Source organism: Zootoca vivipara, chromosome 15 (genome assembly GCF_963506605.1).
Source record: "Zootoca vivipara chromosome 15, rZooViv1.1, whole genome shotgun sequence".
NCBI lineage: Eukaryota > Metazoa > Chordata > Lepidosauria > Squamata > Lacertidae > Zootoca > Zootoca vivipara.
The window spans coordinates 21,500,741-21,517,992 of record NC_083290.1 but is presented as its reverse complement, the minus strand read 5'-3'; the positions used below and the strand labels follow the sequence as shown (position 1 = coordinate 21,517,992).

General features: G+C 49.0%; 1 protein-coding gene across 2 annotated transcripts in view; it reads right to left on the bottom strand.

Annotated features, from left to right (window-relative positions):
• The window catches only part of GLB1L2 (galactosidase beta 1 like 2), a 68,067-nt gene that overhangs the window by 16,489 nt on the left and 34,326 nt on the right, over positions 1 to 17,252 (bottom strand). For both annotated transcript variants that reach the window (XM_035139649.2, XM_035139650.2), the window contains 5 exons: positions 11,136 to 11,200; positions 3,810 to 3,894; positions 2,783 to 2,920; positions 1,502 to 1,582; positions 22 to 128 (listed from right to left, as the gene is read on the bottom strand). In XM_035139649.2, the coding sequence (XP_034995540.2) occupies positions 22 to 128; positions 1,502 to 1,582; positions 2,783 to 2,920; positions 3,810 to 3,894; positions 11,136 to 11,200 (476 nt within the window). The remainder of the gene's footprint in view (positions 1 to 21; positions 129 to 1,501; positions 1,583 to 2,782; positions 2,921 to 3,809; positions 3,895 to 11,135; positions 11,201 to 17,252) is intronic.

Genomic DNA, 17,252 nt, shown 5'->3' with positions numbered 1-17,252 from the left:
AAAATGAAAATAAGTACATACCTCTCCCAGAGACAGCAGCACCTCCCACAGGGTGATATACTGCTGCATCAGGATCGCCCCATACGATGCCTTGCTTATGATTATAGGAGGTAGAGGACGAGGCATATCTTTTTTAAAAAGAAACAAAAAGTGACTTCTCAAGTGCCTCAAGTGACTTCTCAAGTAGTACATTCGCCACATCTGAACTAACACCCCTCTGAGGGGAAAAACCCCAAACATCTCTCCAAACATTTGTGATTTCCCAGTGTGGTTCAATTCCACTTTGTTTACATTTTTTTACTGTGTCTTCTCACTATCCTTCTTCTTCATTGTCCTTAGTCTCCCTGTCCTCACCGTGATTTAATCTAATAGGCTGTGGTGACCCCAAATGGTTTTGTTTATGGGCAACTGGGGTTACCTAATCTCAGACTCAGAACCTGTTGTTCAGCATCACTGACAAAAGTCCGTGCATGGATCACCACAATCAAAAGCGTTAATGGTCAGTGAGGGCAAATGAGGCAGAAAACACGGAGGTTGAAATTAAGAAAGATGAAAATACTGTAACTTCAAGAAGCAGCAACAACAGGAGCAGGAGCGACAGTCCTGCCAAGGGAACAAAAGGTGCTAAACAGCCTCCATTCACAAGAAGGGGGAAATATATGCAAGAAACAGGAGGCAATTTTAATAAAATGAAGACACTCGCAAAAATGAACATCTAGTTAAATATGCACTTTTGGCTCCGTACCGTCTCAGAGCCCATCTTTTGCCCACAACTGTGCCTTGAGTCAGCCTATTCAAAGACAATGCCTGACACAGGACTGTGACTGTTGGAGAAATGAAGGGCTTATCCACACTTCCTCTTGTTCTGCACGCTGTTTCAAATGGAGCAAATGGCAATTGGGGTTTTCTCCAGACTGACGTTTGCTCTGATTTAGAGCTAAAGAGTGGACTTCTCCTGGAAAAAGAGCGGGGCAAGGGGAAAACCACTCGGGCACATGCTTAGAAAGTGTGGGACGGGTGGAAAACCACTTGGACCCCTGCTTTCTAGGCACCGTACAAGCAGAAGCGTGACAAGCCTTAAGAGTGGTACATCAACTTGCTGACGGAAATCCCAAAAATAAAAAGGGGGGGGGGTGGAGAGGAGATTTGAACACTTTCCCTCTTTCCAATTTGCATTTAAGTTCCCTGGCGTGGAACATTCCACTGGCAGGCAGGCGCTGCTATTAGCGGCCGCACTCTCCCCGCTGCTGTGAAGCCGGCTGAAAGGGCCATTTCCACATAACAAGATGCTCCCCCCCCCTTTTGTCTCTCCTCGTGCTTCGGAAAGTGCTCCTGACTAATCGACAGGATGTAGCTACATGGGGAGCAGCGGGAGACTGGCACACACATGTCGGGGAGCCAATTTCCAAGCTCCATTCCTGTGGCACTGGCTGGCACTTAAGAGGCAGCAGAGACGGCACGCCTCTTCCCGCCCACAATCACATGGCATTCCCAAAATTACCTGCAAGGCCCGTGAAAAGCTCACGCAGTTTGAAAAACTTGGAGGTGTAGTCTCCAGACTCGGTCAGCACGGCATCATAGTCTGGGGGGAAAGGCAGGGTCAGTAGTCAAAGTTAGGAAGAACGCCTGGCTTAGGGGAAATGCCAGGCCGCCTTACTTAACCAGGAAAGCTCATTCCTCCTGAATGAATACTCCTTGCATCTTTACTCCAAGCGAGATAGGACTGGCTGGTGGAAGCTAGAGACTTCTGCTTCTCCATCCTTCCCTAAGCTTTGAGGCCAGCTATTAGAGCAGTGGTTGCCAAACTTTTTCCAGCCACCGCCCCCTTGGTTCCATAAACTCATCCCCAGTGCCCTACACTGCCCTATAAAAAGCATTATTCAGAACAGTGGTTTGCACAATCCACTAAGACAAAGAACACAATATAATTCAAAACAGTAATGATTAATTGCACATTTATTCTGAATCCAACTAAAACTGTTTAGTTCAACTAATTCAACAAAACTGATGAACTTGATCCAGTGACCTCCAGCGCCCCCCTTACGCCCCCTTGCCTCTTAGCACTTCCCTGTAGTAAGTGGTGCAGAAATGGCCTTAAGTAAATAAATAGCACAGCCATTTTCGGCAAGCTTCCCCTCCACCCATTGCATATCAGTAAAATCACTGCATGAGTGCAAAACAACAACAACCCACTTGTGGAGGGATGGAGCTCAGTGGCACAGGAGCTGAGTGGGAGGGAGAACACACTTTGCATGCAAAATGGTTCCAGGCTCACTCCTCTGACATCTCTCTTAAAAGGGACAAGTGACAGGTGATGGGCGGCAGCGGGAGGGTGGGGGGAACCCTTTGCCAACAACCTTGCAGAACTGCTATCAGCCAGAGCAGGATTTGGGCTGGAGGTTTTCCCCAGCCCTTTCAGCTGAAGCCCTTCTGCAAGGAAAGCAGAGACTCTGCCACTGAGCCCTGGCTTGCAGGACTGGCTAGTCCAGCATCCTGTTCTCACAGTGGCCAACTGTGATTCCCATGCGAAACCCACAAGAAGGACCGAGCATAAGAGCACTCTCTTCCTCCTGTGATTTCCAGAAACTAGTCCTCAGAAGCATTACTTCCTTTGACCATGGATGCACATACTATAGCCCTTGCGGATAGTAGCCATTGATAACTTCCTCCTCTATGAATTTGCCATGCCTTCTTTTGAAACCATCCAGGTTGACGGCCAGCCCATTACCTCCCACGGCAGTGAGTTCCACAGTTTAATTATGCACTGTCAATGACACCTTACCATAGCTGGTGATGGTTGCCTTGTACTCGTTAAAATGCAGAGCACCATTCATGAAGCCAAAGTTAGTGCCTCCGTGGAACATGTAGAGGTTGATGGATGCCCCCACTTTAATGGTTTTCTCAATGTTTGCCATCATTTCTGTGCAGGGAAGCAAAGGGTTGAGAGTGCCTCAGAGCTAGCAATTGCCTTGATGTATTGCTGCAGTACAAACAATGAGCGTCCACGGAGACATCGGGATCAGGGGAGTCCCTTCTGCAATGTGACACTGCTGCCTTGCAAGCTCAATTCGTGCCTGGCAATAATACTCATTTTGCACAGGAGTGCTTCGTCCTTACTTTGCAAAAACAATCCCTGCAGCAAAAAAAAACCCTGATACCCCTCCCCACTCCACCCAAAACCCCATTCCGCTAGGCAAAGGGACCTACCTTCCCTACTGAGCCTGAACATCCCCAGAAAAAACAAAATGCTAATCTTATTAAAGCATTTTACACACACCTTTCATCACAAGATTCTCAAGGCAGCTGATAACATTGCATTAGGACGTAGAAAAATCTAAGAGAACGAAATTAAAATGGCAGTACATAACAATTTAAAAGCAGCAGCACAACCACAGGAGTCATTAAAAAGCTATTCAAACCATTAAGAAGGGAGGTACTTTTCACCTGGTGCCTAAACACCATCAGATTTGGTGCCCGGCCAAGAGATAAGGCAGGGGTGAGGAACCAGTGACCTTCCAAATGTTGGTGGTGGATTGAAATTCAACAGCATCCTTCACTGCTGACTGTGTTATGGGAGTTGGGAGTCCAACAACACCCAGAAAGCACCATGTTGGCCTGTCCCTGAGATAACTAACTATTAAGCAGCACCCCCTGCTTGGGGTGCCACCCATTTCATCTCAGGAGGTTGAAAGAAGTAAAGAGAGAGGTCAAGCTGTGTCAATGAGCAATTCAGACCCTAAAAGAATAAATAAGAGAAGGAGGAAGGGAAGAAAGGAAAGTGGAGCAAATGAGGGAGAACAGCAACTCACCATCTGCATCAAACACATTATGAGGTCCTCCCCAGCTATCGAACCATCCAGTCCAGTATTCCATCACCATCTTGGGCATTTTGTCCTGTTAAAAAAGGACAATAAATTGAATGGGTTAGATCCTTCCCTCGGGGAGGCACTGACAACTTTTGGGTGTCAGGAGGGGACCTTCCCATTTGCGCAGGCATTTTAGCAGTATACCATTACTGCATTTTTAATGGTTTTGTTCATCCCCGTTTGCCCTTTAATTTGTTTTGAGTTTCAATTTGTTTGTTTAGTTTAGTGGTGTTAAACTGCATTTTATATGTTGTGGCTGAATTAGATTTTAGTCACACGTTTGTACACGCTGCCCTGGAACCTTTTGGTAAACAGGCAGTTGACAACAAATCCAAGTAGTACGTATTTGTCTTGCCTGAGGGGGGGGGGGACCCCAACAACTGGATAAGGCACAACAGCTTATGAGACCACCTTATAGCAAGGTCAGACCCCTGGACCACCTAGTGTAGGATTGTCCGCTCAGGCTAGTGATGGCTTTACTGGGTCTCAAGCAGCGTCGTGTTCCACCAAAGATCCATTAAGCAGAGAGGCTAAAGACTGAACCTGGCCCCTGCTGAACACTTTGGCACTGAGCTTCTGCTCCAATCATGGGTGTACAAACATGTCTAATTTGGCAAAGTTGTTTTCAAGCATTGCTCGTTCTTCAGCAAATGGGGAAGGACTGCAACTCAGGGCAAAGCACCTGCTTTGAATGCAGAAGATCCCAGGTTCAGTCTCCCAGCAAGGTCTGAGAATGCAGTGTCTGAAATCCTGGAGAGCAGGTACCAACACAGAGCTAGATGGATTCTTGGTCTGGGTCAGTATAAGGCAGCTTCCCATGCTCCAATGTTCCATATCAACTTTCATCTGAAGAACTTTCTGCAATGGAATCCATCATGTGGCTAATCTCAAGGAGTTGACTACTTGAAACATACAGCATGAAATAGGGTGCTCATTGGGAGGTTAAGCAAGCAGAAGTGGTGTGTATGTGGGAGGCTGTTTTCTGTGGTGGTACTGAAATGGTCAAATGCTCTCCCTGCTCCTGTTTAGCTGCCACCTAAAGGATGGGTGGCACTGTGGGTTAAACCACAGAGCCTAGCTAGGGCTTGCCGATCAGAAGGTCGGCGGTTCGAATGCCCACGACGGGGTGAGCTCCCATTGCTCGGTCCCTGCTCCTGCCCACCTAGCAGTTCGAAAACATGTCAAAGTGCAAGTAGATTAATAGGTACCACTCCAGTGGGAAGGTAAACGGTGTTTCCGTGCGCTGCTCTGGTTCACCAGAAGCGGCTTAGTCATGCTGGCCACATGACCCGGAAGCTGTATGCTGGCTCCCTTGGCCAATAAAGCGAGATGAGCACCGCAATCCCAGAGTCGTCCGCGACTGGACCTAATGGTCAGGGGTCCCTTTACCTTTAAAAGGATAACAAGGATGCCACCCGGCCATATGGAAGTATGGAAGAATAATATTTTAAAATATTATTTAAGACCCTTTCACTGGTTTTTAGCTGCTGACTCTGCTGCATTTATTTCAGGGCTTCCTTGCCACATGCAATTGTATTTTGCTGGTTTTACTTTTGCTAATCATCAATCCAAGAAGCACACTCAATGCACCAAGCCAGACCTAAGGCTAAAACAAGCAAACAAAAGGAAGCTCAACTCTGCCTGGTTTGAGGGAGGGGAAGTCAGTATGTGGTGGATTTAGCCCTAAAGCCCCATAAATCATCGAATACCAATTTGAACACCACACACACACACACACCACCCTCTTCTACACATGCCTCATGGGTGAGATCTCTCTGTTTTCCTACAATAATTGTTTATATGAGGAGTGGGGACCTCAGGCCCGGGACTGTCTGGTTAGTTCTAGGAATTCTCCCCTGGCTACACCACTCATCAGCTCTGCTCAAATATTTGTACCTGGCTGCACCTGGGATGCCTTTGGAATGAGAGGTGGGTACATGCAACTCTCAGACTTTTATGTGGCTGGAATGTAGCCTCCTAATTTCCGCCTGCCACTTTGCGGAAGCTCAGGAGAGGTGCTGGCAGAGATGATGCTCACACTCTCCCTCCTGCTGCAACAGGGGCCAAGAACGCACGGCCAATTTCTTCTCCATCCCCAAGGGAAAAGATGGGGGAACTGCCACACTGCTGTCACCCCAGGCTGTGTGCTTCCCTCTCTGACTTCCTCCAGCCCAGAGGAGCTAGTAAGCTTTTCAGGCAGGCCTGCCCAGATCGTGAACCACCAAGCTGCATATTTGGTGGCCCACCAGGGCTCACTAAGCCCCGCCAATGGATCATTAGGCCTGCTTTAAGACTAAAAAGAAACAGAGAGCTGGAGTGCAGCCTGGCGTGGTGGCAGCTAAGTCCCAGATCTCTTGGGCCAGGTATACCAGCAGCTCTGCTTCGGCTTTGTTTGTCACTTAGGTGCTCTACCCAAGCCCTCATCCCAGGGGAGCAAGCAAGCGGCAAATTACAGGTCTACCAAGCCAGAAGCAGTAGCTAGAGACAATTTGCTAGCAGTGAGAAAAACCACAGTGTGTTATGTGCAGCTTATTTCTACCTAAGGTAATAACGCAAATCCGTAATGCATGTGCACAGTAAAAACAGAAGAACTGGCTTGCTGGATCAGACGCAGGTCTGCTGTTCAAACTCCAACAGTAAGCAGTCAAATACCCGCAGGTGCTCATAAGAAAGGCATTAAGGCAGTGGCCTTCTATGATTGCTCGGCACAGAGGCTTTTCTTAGCTGTTTAGTTAATGTCTGCAGTAGACAGACTTATCCTTCATGACTTTAATTCCTGCACACACACACACACACACACAGACACACACACACACACACACACACACACAGCAAAGTCGTGAAAGCTAGTGGCCACCTCATCTTGGTAAGGTGAGTCCCTGCTGAGAAGGTTGGAACAGGCCTCCCTGGCAGGTTATAAGAACTGCTACAAGCAGCCAGAGACTTCAGTACACATGGGGTGTCACCTGCTGCAAGATTCAACATTGGCTCAACGCACCACTGAGGCTCCTGGTTGGTGAAGTGAAGTGGAAACCATTCTGTGATCTCCTGGGCCTGGGAAGTCAGGTGATGATTAAGGGCCAATCAGGGTCTGCCAAATATTTTAAAAAAAACCTTGCAGATCTGATGACTTGCCTCAGTGTGACCCATTAGTTGCTGGGGAAGGTGACCTGGTTCTTCCTTGGTAGCTCCAGCCAACACCACTTTTTTCGGGCCTGCTCCTTGCCCTACCTGCCTCTGGCTTGCCAACTTGCCTGGCCACCGGGATCCCTACCAACCTCAAATATACAGCTAGCATATGTGCAACTGAGCCACCTTTACTTTTACTGGGCCAAGGTCTTAGTTTATAAAGCCCTAAACAACTCAAGACTAGGTTATCTTATAGACCTCATTGTCCACTAGATCCCTGCCTGGTCCCTGTGCTGAGCTGATGAGGCATTACTGATGGTGCCATGTGTTCAGCCTGTAGGCTACCATCAACAGGGCCTTCATTGTGGCTGCACCAACACTGTAGAACTCTTGCACCCTTGCCAAATGGACAAGCACCTATGAGCATGTGCTTTAGACATCTCTCTTTTTACTCAGGCCTTTACCGGCAGAATAATTGTTGTTGTTGTTTGCAGCCAACACAATCTACAATGAAGTATTTTTGTTGTGCTTTGCATTTTTGTTTTTAATTATTAGTTTTATTTTATAAACAAGATCTCCTGCACTGCAGTGGCTTTCCTCTGGCTGTGGATCAATCACGGCAAAGACTGTTATGGTCTGTGGCTAAGACAATGAACTGAGCCGAGCAGGAGGAATAATGGGAGTGGAGAAACCTGGGGCTGGAATAATTAAATTGCAGCCTCCAGTGCAGAAGAGAAAGATTGCCAGTGACAGGCTTTGGAATGGCCCGCTCTGCCTCCTCCCTGCCCCCAGAACATCCCCCTGCCACCCCACAAAATAAACAAGCTAGGCTAGGAAGGACCCACCTGCCAGAAAACGGAAACCGCATTGCCTGGCCTCCTCCTGCCAAGTCTTGTTCCCTTTAATTGCTTAATCGATTGCTCAATATTAGAAAAGGAATTACCAGCCATTCAGATATGTTAGGCACTAAAAAGGATAGACAAGCACAGACCTCATGCTGCAGATCCGATTCAGGCGAGGGGAATGATTTAATCACACCTTGCTGGTGGCTTTGTGACAATGCCAATCTACCATGAAGAGGTTGGCGCTCTGCATTCCTACTGTTCCCCCTGCACCGCTGAGAGACAGACATACTAGGTCGAACCTCTCCCTGCTGTGCAAATTGCTCAGAAGGGGCCCGAACACACTTACGACCCACATGCCTGAGCCACCCTAATGTGCATGCTGCTACCAGGACCGTTAGTCTGCAGGGCACAACAACCTGATAGCGACCTTGCATATGATAGGAATTGAGGGTGTGTGGGGGGGGGTGTTTACACACTTGTGCTTAGAGCAGGAGTTGCTGCACCACAACAGCCATTGTTTTTGACCACTGCCCATGCTAGCTGGGGAAGATGGGAGTTGTAGTTGCAGAAAACTTGGATGGCACCATGTTGGCAACTCTGGCTTAGAGGTACATTTCATGCATGCAGGAGGGGGGAAAACCACACAAACTCACATACCGTGTTTCCCACATTTTAAGACACCGTCTTATAATTTTTTTATTCAAGAAAATAAGCCTATGGCTTATTTTCGGGGGGTGTCTTAGTATGGTTCTTGCCTCCTCCTGCCGCGACCGGCGTTGCTGCTGCTGGGCTGGCAGCACTCTGCGAAGGCAGGAGAAGCCGGCCAGACCGCTGGGGGGGTGGGGTAGAAAAAAGTTCGGAGCGCGTCCCAATGGCAGCACTCCTCATGCGCCACAACAGCTACCAAACAACTGGGGGGGGGGGGAGGTTAGAAAGGTGGCCGGAGCGCAGCCTGATGGCAGCGCTCCTCACACACCACAAAAAAGATGCAGAAAACTGGCAAACAGCTGGAGGGGGCTAAAAAGCAGCGGCGGCCACAGCTTTAAATGGCTGGATCGCGCCTTGCGTCTCGTGCCTGCGCTGCGCGCCAGGTTTTGCCCGATCCGTCGGGGAGCAGGGAGCGCTCAGAATCTGGTGAGGGGGGGTCTTTCTTCCCATTTGGGCGCCCGAGCATCGCCGCTCAAGAGGCCAGAGGCTCTCGGCGGAGTGGTCTGGAGGAGCGATCGCAAGCTCTTGGCTGGCTGGCTCGCTTTCTTTTTGTTGCTCACGGAAGGCGGAAGGGGCCAGCAGGGCTCCCGCCACCGTCAGCCGCCCCGCTGCCCCTCTGCCTTGGGCCATGCAGCCCACAACGTTCCGGCAGCGCGGCTCCCGCTGCCGTCAGTCGCCCCGGCGGCGCGGAAGGGCCAGCAGACCTCCGGCCGCCGCTCTGCCTTGGGCCATGCAGCCCACAACGTTCCGGCAGCGCGGCTCCCGCTGCCGTCAGTCGCCCCAGCGGCGCGGAAGGGCCAGCAGACCTCCGGCCGCCGCTCTGCCTTGGGCCATGCAGCCCACAATGTTCTGGCGGCGCGGAAGGGGCCAGCAGGGCTCCCGCCGCCGTCAGTCGCCCCGGCGGCACGGAAGGGCCAGCGGACCTCTGGCCGCCGCTCTGCCGTGGGCCATGCAGCCCACAATGTTCTGGCGGCGCGGAAGGGGCCAGCAGGGCTCCCGCCGCCGTCAGTCGCCCCGGCGGCACGGAAGGGCCAGCGGACCTCTGGCCGCCGCTCTGCCTTGGGCCATGCAGCCCACAATGTTCTGGCGGCGCGGAGGGGGCCAGCAGGGCTCCCGACGCCGAGAGGTTTCCCTGTCCGGGCGCTTGGCCTGAGTGGAAAAAAGTCCTGGGAAGAGCGGGGAGGCTCCCAGCGTGGCTCGCCTGGCGGCGCGCTCAATTCATGCACCCCCTCCCATCTGGTCTCAAGCCTCTCCGAGGCTCTACAACATGGTACGTCTTCTTTTCGGGGTATGTCTAATATTTCGCGAATGCATTAAAAACCCTGCCATGGCTTACTTTCTGAGTACGTATTAAAAAAGGGGAAACACGGTACTCAGAACTTCTGGAACTCACATTGGTGAAAGCCAAACAAAGGAGTGTCAGCAGTAGGTAGGTCCTATCCTTACCCCAAGCGCACGACTATTACAGCAACCACCACTGATTTTTGGTCATGATAAAAAGTTGGTTGGGAAAGTTGCATAGAATAATGGGAGCTAGCTTTTACAACTGAAGGTTTTACGGTTTTTCTGGTGTGCAAAGCGCTTTGTCTGGTGTGCTTACAGAGTTGCTGTGTGGGTTAGGCGGGGCTCTTCCTTTTTTTTAATAGAGAAGAAATGGAGGTGAGAGAAGAGAAAGGAGGAAGGGAGGGCTCTGGTTTTGTTCCAATGAATCCTCCGCAAATAGGATCTGAGCTGAAGTATCCCAGCACCAGGTCCAACACTCACAAGCTGGGCCAGTCAGCTTTTAAATCAGGTTCTTGATGGCGTCTTGGTAGCAACAAGCAGAAAGACTGTTGAAGACAGGAGTGAGGGACTGTCTTCTTCAGCCACATTCCCTTCTGGGCAGCCTTTTTGGGGCCACATCCTGATGGTGGGCGGTGTGAGAAGAAAAAGTGGGTGGAGCAACAAATGCAAATTTTACCTTTGTGCAGTGTACTAGTTTCTGTGTACACACCTCTATAGTTTGGAGGGCCAGATAGAGAGGATGGGAGGACCACATTCAACCCCTGGGACTTAAGGTTCCCTACCCCTGGTATAAAGGCTTTGAAGGACAAAACCAGCTTCTTCAAGGAAACTCTTAGGCACAACTCAAAATATTCCAACTCAAGCAGGCTGTGCCTAAAGAGTGCCGGAGAAGTATTATTTCCCTTCCAAATGCATTACAATGGTACCTTGGTTGTCGAACGGCTTGACTCCTGAACAAATCGGCTTCCGAATGCCACAAACCCGGAATTAAGTGTTCTGGTTTGTGAACGTTTTTCGGAACCCGAACTTCTGACGTGGCTTAGGCGGCTTCCGATTGAGTGCAGGAAGCTCCTGCAGCCAATTGGAAGCTGCACCTTGGTTTTCAAATGGTTCCGGGAGTCAAACGGACTCCCGGAATGGATTAAGTTCGACAACCAAGGTACCAATGTATACTCAATAGCCAGGTTTTCACAGACAAGGAGGCTTCCTCTCTGGTTTTCCAGCACTCTTTTTCAGAGCCCTGAAGCACCACATACAAGGGCAGAAGAATAGCATGTCTATTCTTTGGATGCTTCTTCCTTACCTGCATTGTGTCAAGGTACGACAGGATACCCGGGTCCATCCTCTGAAAGTTAACAGTGGCCAGAGCTAAGCAAGGAGGGAGACAGAAAAAGATAAGGAGATTTCAGGTAGGTTCAAATTGCGGCTTCGATTCAAAACATGCCTCCCAGCCTAGCACAGACACTTGGGTTGGCATGAACCGCGGGGTGGAATTGTGCCCTGGGTGCGTCCTGCTCATTTTCATCCACATCCAGTTCACACATGCATCACTTGGCCACTATGCACTTGTTTGACCAGGAGCAGGAACCATCACTGGGCCTGAGGGGATAACAAGCACCAGCAGTATCCAGTCTCACACAACAAGCCGCCAGTCCTCATGCTATACTTGTAGGAACTTCCCACTGGAGAGTTTTAAGCAAAAATGAAATGCGCTTTGCCTAAGAGATGGGACTTATGGTCAAAAGGCACAAGAGGCCACTGCCCTGGTGAAGCTAAGCAGGTTTGGATCTGGTCAGTGCCTGGATGGGAGACTGCCTGAGAGCCACCTGTAGGCTGACTTGGGTACCAAGGTGGAAGAATGACAGGATACATGTGTAAAAAAACAAGCCCCAAATAAATTCAGTTTAATCCAGTTTACTCTCTTCCTGCCCCACTCCTAATCTTATTAATTTATTGGTGAAGGTGCTGACAAATCTGTTACAGATTCCTCCTCTTCTCCCCCCCCCCCCAACACTCTTCCCAGGGTTCATTTATGGAAAGGAAATTACTATTAAACTGCTTTGAGTTTTCATTAAAGTCCTTACAATTCTATCTTCAAACACTTGCACTACTACAACACCCCCACCCCCACCCCACCTACTTCACAGACCGGGTGGTGGTTGTAGAAAAAAGGGGATGTCCCAAGGCTTAATTAGCACTAGCAGAGCAATTAGGGGTGCTGAGATAAAAGGCATTTGAAGTTGCATCCCGTTGCGAGGCCCGTCTCCAAAGGCAAGGCCCTTCCTAGCCTCAGCAGCAGGAAGCAGATGGAAAACTGGAACAGGAATGAACTGGCCAGTTCTCCTAGGTTGCTTCCAGGAGACCCGTTTGTTGAGCATTCATCCTGACCGTTGTGTGGGGAAGCCAGGTGAAGATGGCCACTTACTGAGTGTTCATTCTGACAGGTCTGCAGGGAGCTTATACGACTTTGCATCAAGCAAGCGGAACCCCGCACTTCCCCATCTCTTTTCTTATCATGAAACATTCAATTTGGGTGGAGAAATTGGTTTGTTCCATAAGAGCACCAAATACTGCGCAACCTGAATTTGCTGGTATGTGATTGAATCCCACCACATAACTGTGACAGTCCCTAGAAGCACAGGGGAGGGCGGGGAGAAAAAGAGAATGGATGGGTTCATCGCACGTTTGACTGCCATTGCCCCATATGCATAACGAGAAGAGCCTGCTGGATCAGGCCAGTGTTCCATCTAGTCCAGCATCCTGTTCTCAGTGGCCAAGCAGAAACCCACAAGCAGGACCTAAACTCAACAGCACTCTGCACTCCTGCTGTTTCCAGAAACTGGCATTCAGAAGCATTCCTGCCTCTGGCAGCAGAGGCAGACTATAGCCATCGTGACTAGTAGCCACTGATAGGCCTTATCCTCCACAATTTAGTCCAATCCTCTTTTAAAGCCATCCAAGTTGGTGGGAATGGATTCCAGTGTTATCTGCTTTACAGCCACAAATTGGTTGCACAATGGCAGCAGCTCATGGAAGGGTGTGCGGCTTCTCTTTGTGCACCTTGAATGAGTCATGCACGATGCGTGGGATGCGATGCATGGAGGAGGCCATCACAGGCCACATGTTTTGCATGTAAAAGGGTTCCAGGTTCAATTGCTGACATTGTCAGTGAAAAGATTCCATGTAACAGGGCTGCAAAAACAGAACTGAGCAGAGACTACGGCGCAAGGGTGGGGGGCACCCTGGGCTAAGGTATGGGCAGCCCTCCAGACCTCTCTGCCTGGCCCTCAGTATTCGTCACACGCCCTGCCTCCAGCTACACCCCTGATCAGAACTGCTCTGCCCCCTCACAGAGGGCTTTTGCACTATGGTGGTGATAAAAGAATCATAGAGTTGGAGGAGACCACGAGGATCGTCTAGTCCAACCACCTCCAATGCAGGAATATTTTGGTGGGGTTTGGACCCATAGCTCAGAGATTAAGAGTCTCATCATGCTCTGCCCAACTGAGCAAACCACTGGCAGCTGAAATAGATAGCAACTCAGCCAGATGAACTAAAGGTCTGATCCACAAACCAGGATAATATCTCCATATATACCAAATGTCTTCTTGGGTAAGTAAATTACAAAGGTCTAGCAGCTTGCTCTTTAAATAAAACAAAAAACAAGCAAATGCTGATTGTTAAGAAAGTTGCTTTTTTAGGACAACTATGGTTCAAAAACTCAGGGCTCTGTCAGAAGATGGTCTGGTCTGCAAATTCTACGGTGTCAATGGGAATCATCAGGAGGACAGAAAAGCCAGGGTCCTTTTTTCACCTGCAGGCAAGCAGAGACAGACACCCCCCTTTTCTTTCATCTTCCAAGCATGCTTTTTATTACCGCTGCTCTTTGTGTGTTCTCACAGCCACCTTGCCTCTGCCGCATCACTCAGAGCCCTAGTTATTCCGCACTCCTGATTACTTGACATGTTGACTCTAATGAGCAGATTGTTGTGACATCCGAAGCATGAGCTGGGATCAAGGCGCGCTTGTCACATGAGCCCGATGGAGGAGACAACTCCAAACAAGAGAAACGAGTGCACTCTCAGGCAGTAAACACATTTGCGCAGGAGGCAGAGCAAAGCTGAACTGATCTCCCCCTCCCCTTCCTTACACACACCCACACACCACTGATCCCCATTTCCCACTGGCAGGGAGAGAGTGACCCCGTGTGGACAGGGCTGGGAAGTTCTGTCATTTAACAAGAAGGTGTCAAGCCTGGATGGGATGCAACAGTATGCTAACCAATTCCCAGGGACAAGCTGTGCCACCTGTACTTGTATTTGTATTTTTAAACAATTAAATAAAATTTAATACAGTTTCCACAAAAATAACATAGCATGAAGGTTATATGTACCTGGATTTTAAAAGGGCAAATACTGTACTCCAATAAGAGTTGCAAAGAGTAATTGCAAAAGATCAATGAGCAGCAAACACATCTTCACATCCGCAAAAAAAAAATTAGAACTAGAGGTGTGCCCCCAAAACTGAATCAGGTCAATCTGAGTCCTGGGATCTGGACAGATCGCGTTGAGGCAGCCCCAGATCGCCCTGGGTTGGATTGGTCCACCTGGAGCAACCTGAGGTTGTCGGGGGGGGGGGGGTTGTGTCTTCTGACGGGAGGGTGCAGAGAAGGAAACACGCACACACCCTTGTGTATTTCCTTCTCTATCCACCAAACCACATGTTTAATTATGAGTTAAAACCCTGCTTAAATATATGGTCAAGGGGCAACAGGGAGAAAGGTCATGTTCCCATCTCCTCCTTCTTGCCCCCCCCCCCCCGCAAAAAAAAATCCAAATCAGTTTAGGGCCTGGATCAGGAGCAGTCATGGAGCAGAGCCCCTCTGAAGCATTTGGGTTGGACCACAGATCAGAGCCAGGGACCTGTGGACAGCCCTAATTAGAACCTTTGATGTGTTGAGGGCCACACTTCCTTGGGGGTAATGTGCTGGGAGCCACAGGATGTTATCCTGCTCACCATAAACAACTGGATCAAGCCCTTTTCCGAGAGGGAAGTCAAAAACTTACAACTCCACCTCTATGAACGACCTTCCCTCTTTTGCTGTCCTAGTGGCATTCTGCCTTCACTTTAAACGCCATTTAAAACGGGGGGGGGGGGGGGTTTGACCTGCAATTTGCTTGCACAACTTTAATTAAGCCTTCTGGTTTATAAGCTTCAATTTAATATTGAAAGGGTGCACTGAGTTGTTACAAAAAAGGAAACAGGGGGAACCAGCTAAGTGGCTTGTACATGAGGAAAACAGTTTTGATTTTAAAATACAAAAAGCCATTTCAGCCCATTAAACTTAATCCTGAGAGGCTTTGAGTACTTTGGTTGCACCACTAAGAATCAGCATGAGATGCAGATACAGCTTGTGTTTGGATAAGACAACATTAAAATACTTTTAAAAAACACATGCACACCATAGTTTGTTATCTGAAACATAACAGTATAATAAAAGTATTTGTGTTCCAAAATAGTCTATCTAATTTAATCCCCCTTGTCCCCAATGTGTCCTCATAAAACTAGACACTTCACTCCCCTTAAAATGTCCTTCCGCTTTCCCAGAATCCCAATACCAGGATGCCCAAATGACATGGCTAGGGTTGTGTACCACACTACACATTCAAAGCATGGTGCTCCCCTCCCAAAGAATTCTGGAAACTGTAGCTTATAGCTTATCCCGCCCCCCGCTCCCCACTGAAAAAAATGTCTCTGTTCCTCTCCATCTGATTCTTCTAGGCCAATCACAAGACTGTGGCGGTGAATGCCAATATGCTCCAGCCATTCAGTGACTCCCAGCATTCCCACCCACCTTGATCCTCAGTTTCCAAGGGGGCATGAATGGGGAGCAGCAATAACCTTAGGCCTTATTCTATATGGTTGAATGATTCAAATGGCTTCCTCCCCAAAGGGTAAGGGATAGAGAACTTGCAGCCCTCCAGATGTTGATGAAGTCCAAACTCCCATCAGCCCCAGCCAGCCTGGCCAGTAGTCTCAAGGGCCACAGGTTTCCCACCCCTGTTTTAAGCAGAAATAAGTTGTCCAAATCATAGGCATGCAATGGCTGACAAAACATACAGAAGTGTTACACCAGGGATAGCCAAAGTGGCGGCCTTCAGATGTCCTATGACAACCATCATTCCGAACCACTGGCTAAGTTGGCTCAGGATAATTGGAGCTGAAGGTCAATGACACCTGGAGGCCTCCAATATGGCTACCTCTGAGACACACTTTGGCACAGTGATACTGCCAAGCCAATGCCCTCAGAGGGGGCCGAGCACAGCCTCCCATTGGACCTGCCCTGCCACTCAACATCAGCAACCGCCAGCTGTTGACAGAGGCTCTCAACCTTGTATCAGACTGTCATGACTCGTTATCATAAGATGTTTAGCGTTTTGATTTGATTTAGTGTTAAGTGGTTTCTGCAATTCTGATTGAGTTAGGTGCCGTGAGCATGCTAATGGAGAGAAGTACATTTAATAAATAACTACCTTTTAAAAAAATGGAAGCCCACATTATGGAGCCGGAAAATATAAATGATATGTTCAGCTTTCATACACATGCACATTAATCTAAGGAAAGATGAGCAGTGGGAATGTAGGGTCAGAAGCCACTGGGGGCAGCAGGCAATGCACATAGCATTGAGATGGCAGGATGGGGCTCACAGTCCACTAGCTGAGGATTTGGGTCCTAATAGCTCTACACAAATTCTCTCTGCCTTTTAAGCCTTACACTGACTTGGGTCTTGAGGCATGCAAGCCTCTTCTACCACAATGAGGACTAGACACTGTCTTTGACAAAAACAAAACTTAAGAACTCCATAAAAACCTATCACGTTCCTTCATATAATGTGAGCTCAGCTATACAAATGTCTAGGCCACACCGTTGGGATTCTAGAGAGCTAGCATTTACACACACCCTCACCCTATTCCCACAAAAGCAGGAAGCAAGAAAGGCTGTGTCAGCTGATTTTCACCAGCTCACCAGACTCAAGTTTATGGAACGTGCACTTTATGGAACGTGCACTGTCCCACTGAAGATCTCTGAAATTCAGCAAAGCTGAAACTGTGAAGGAGACTGATGGCCAGGAGAGGTAAAACAATAAAAACCACAGAGGTTGCAGTCAGTATGAAAAAGCAAAGTTAGGAGGCACGATGCACTAAGAACTGGAGGCTGAAGAAGATGGAGGGGACCAGAGAGGTATCCGAGCAGTCCAGAGCTGGGGAAGGAAGCTGGAAAATGAGCCAAAGTGGAATTCAAGAGATCTCGAGTGCGTGGATTAGATAGCCTTGAAGCAAGAGGTGCAACAGGCCATCACTTTCGAAGCATGCTCCCCGCCCCCCACAAAGAGCTAAAAATCCAAAGCACTCCCAGGCCA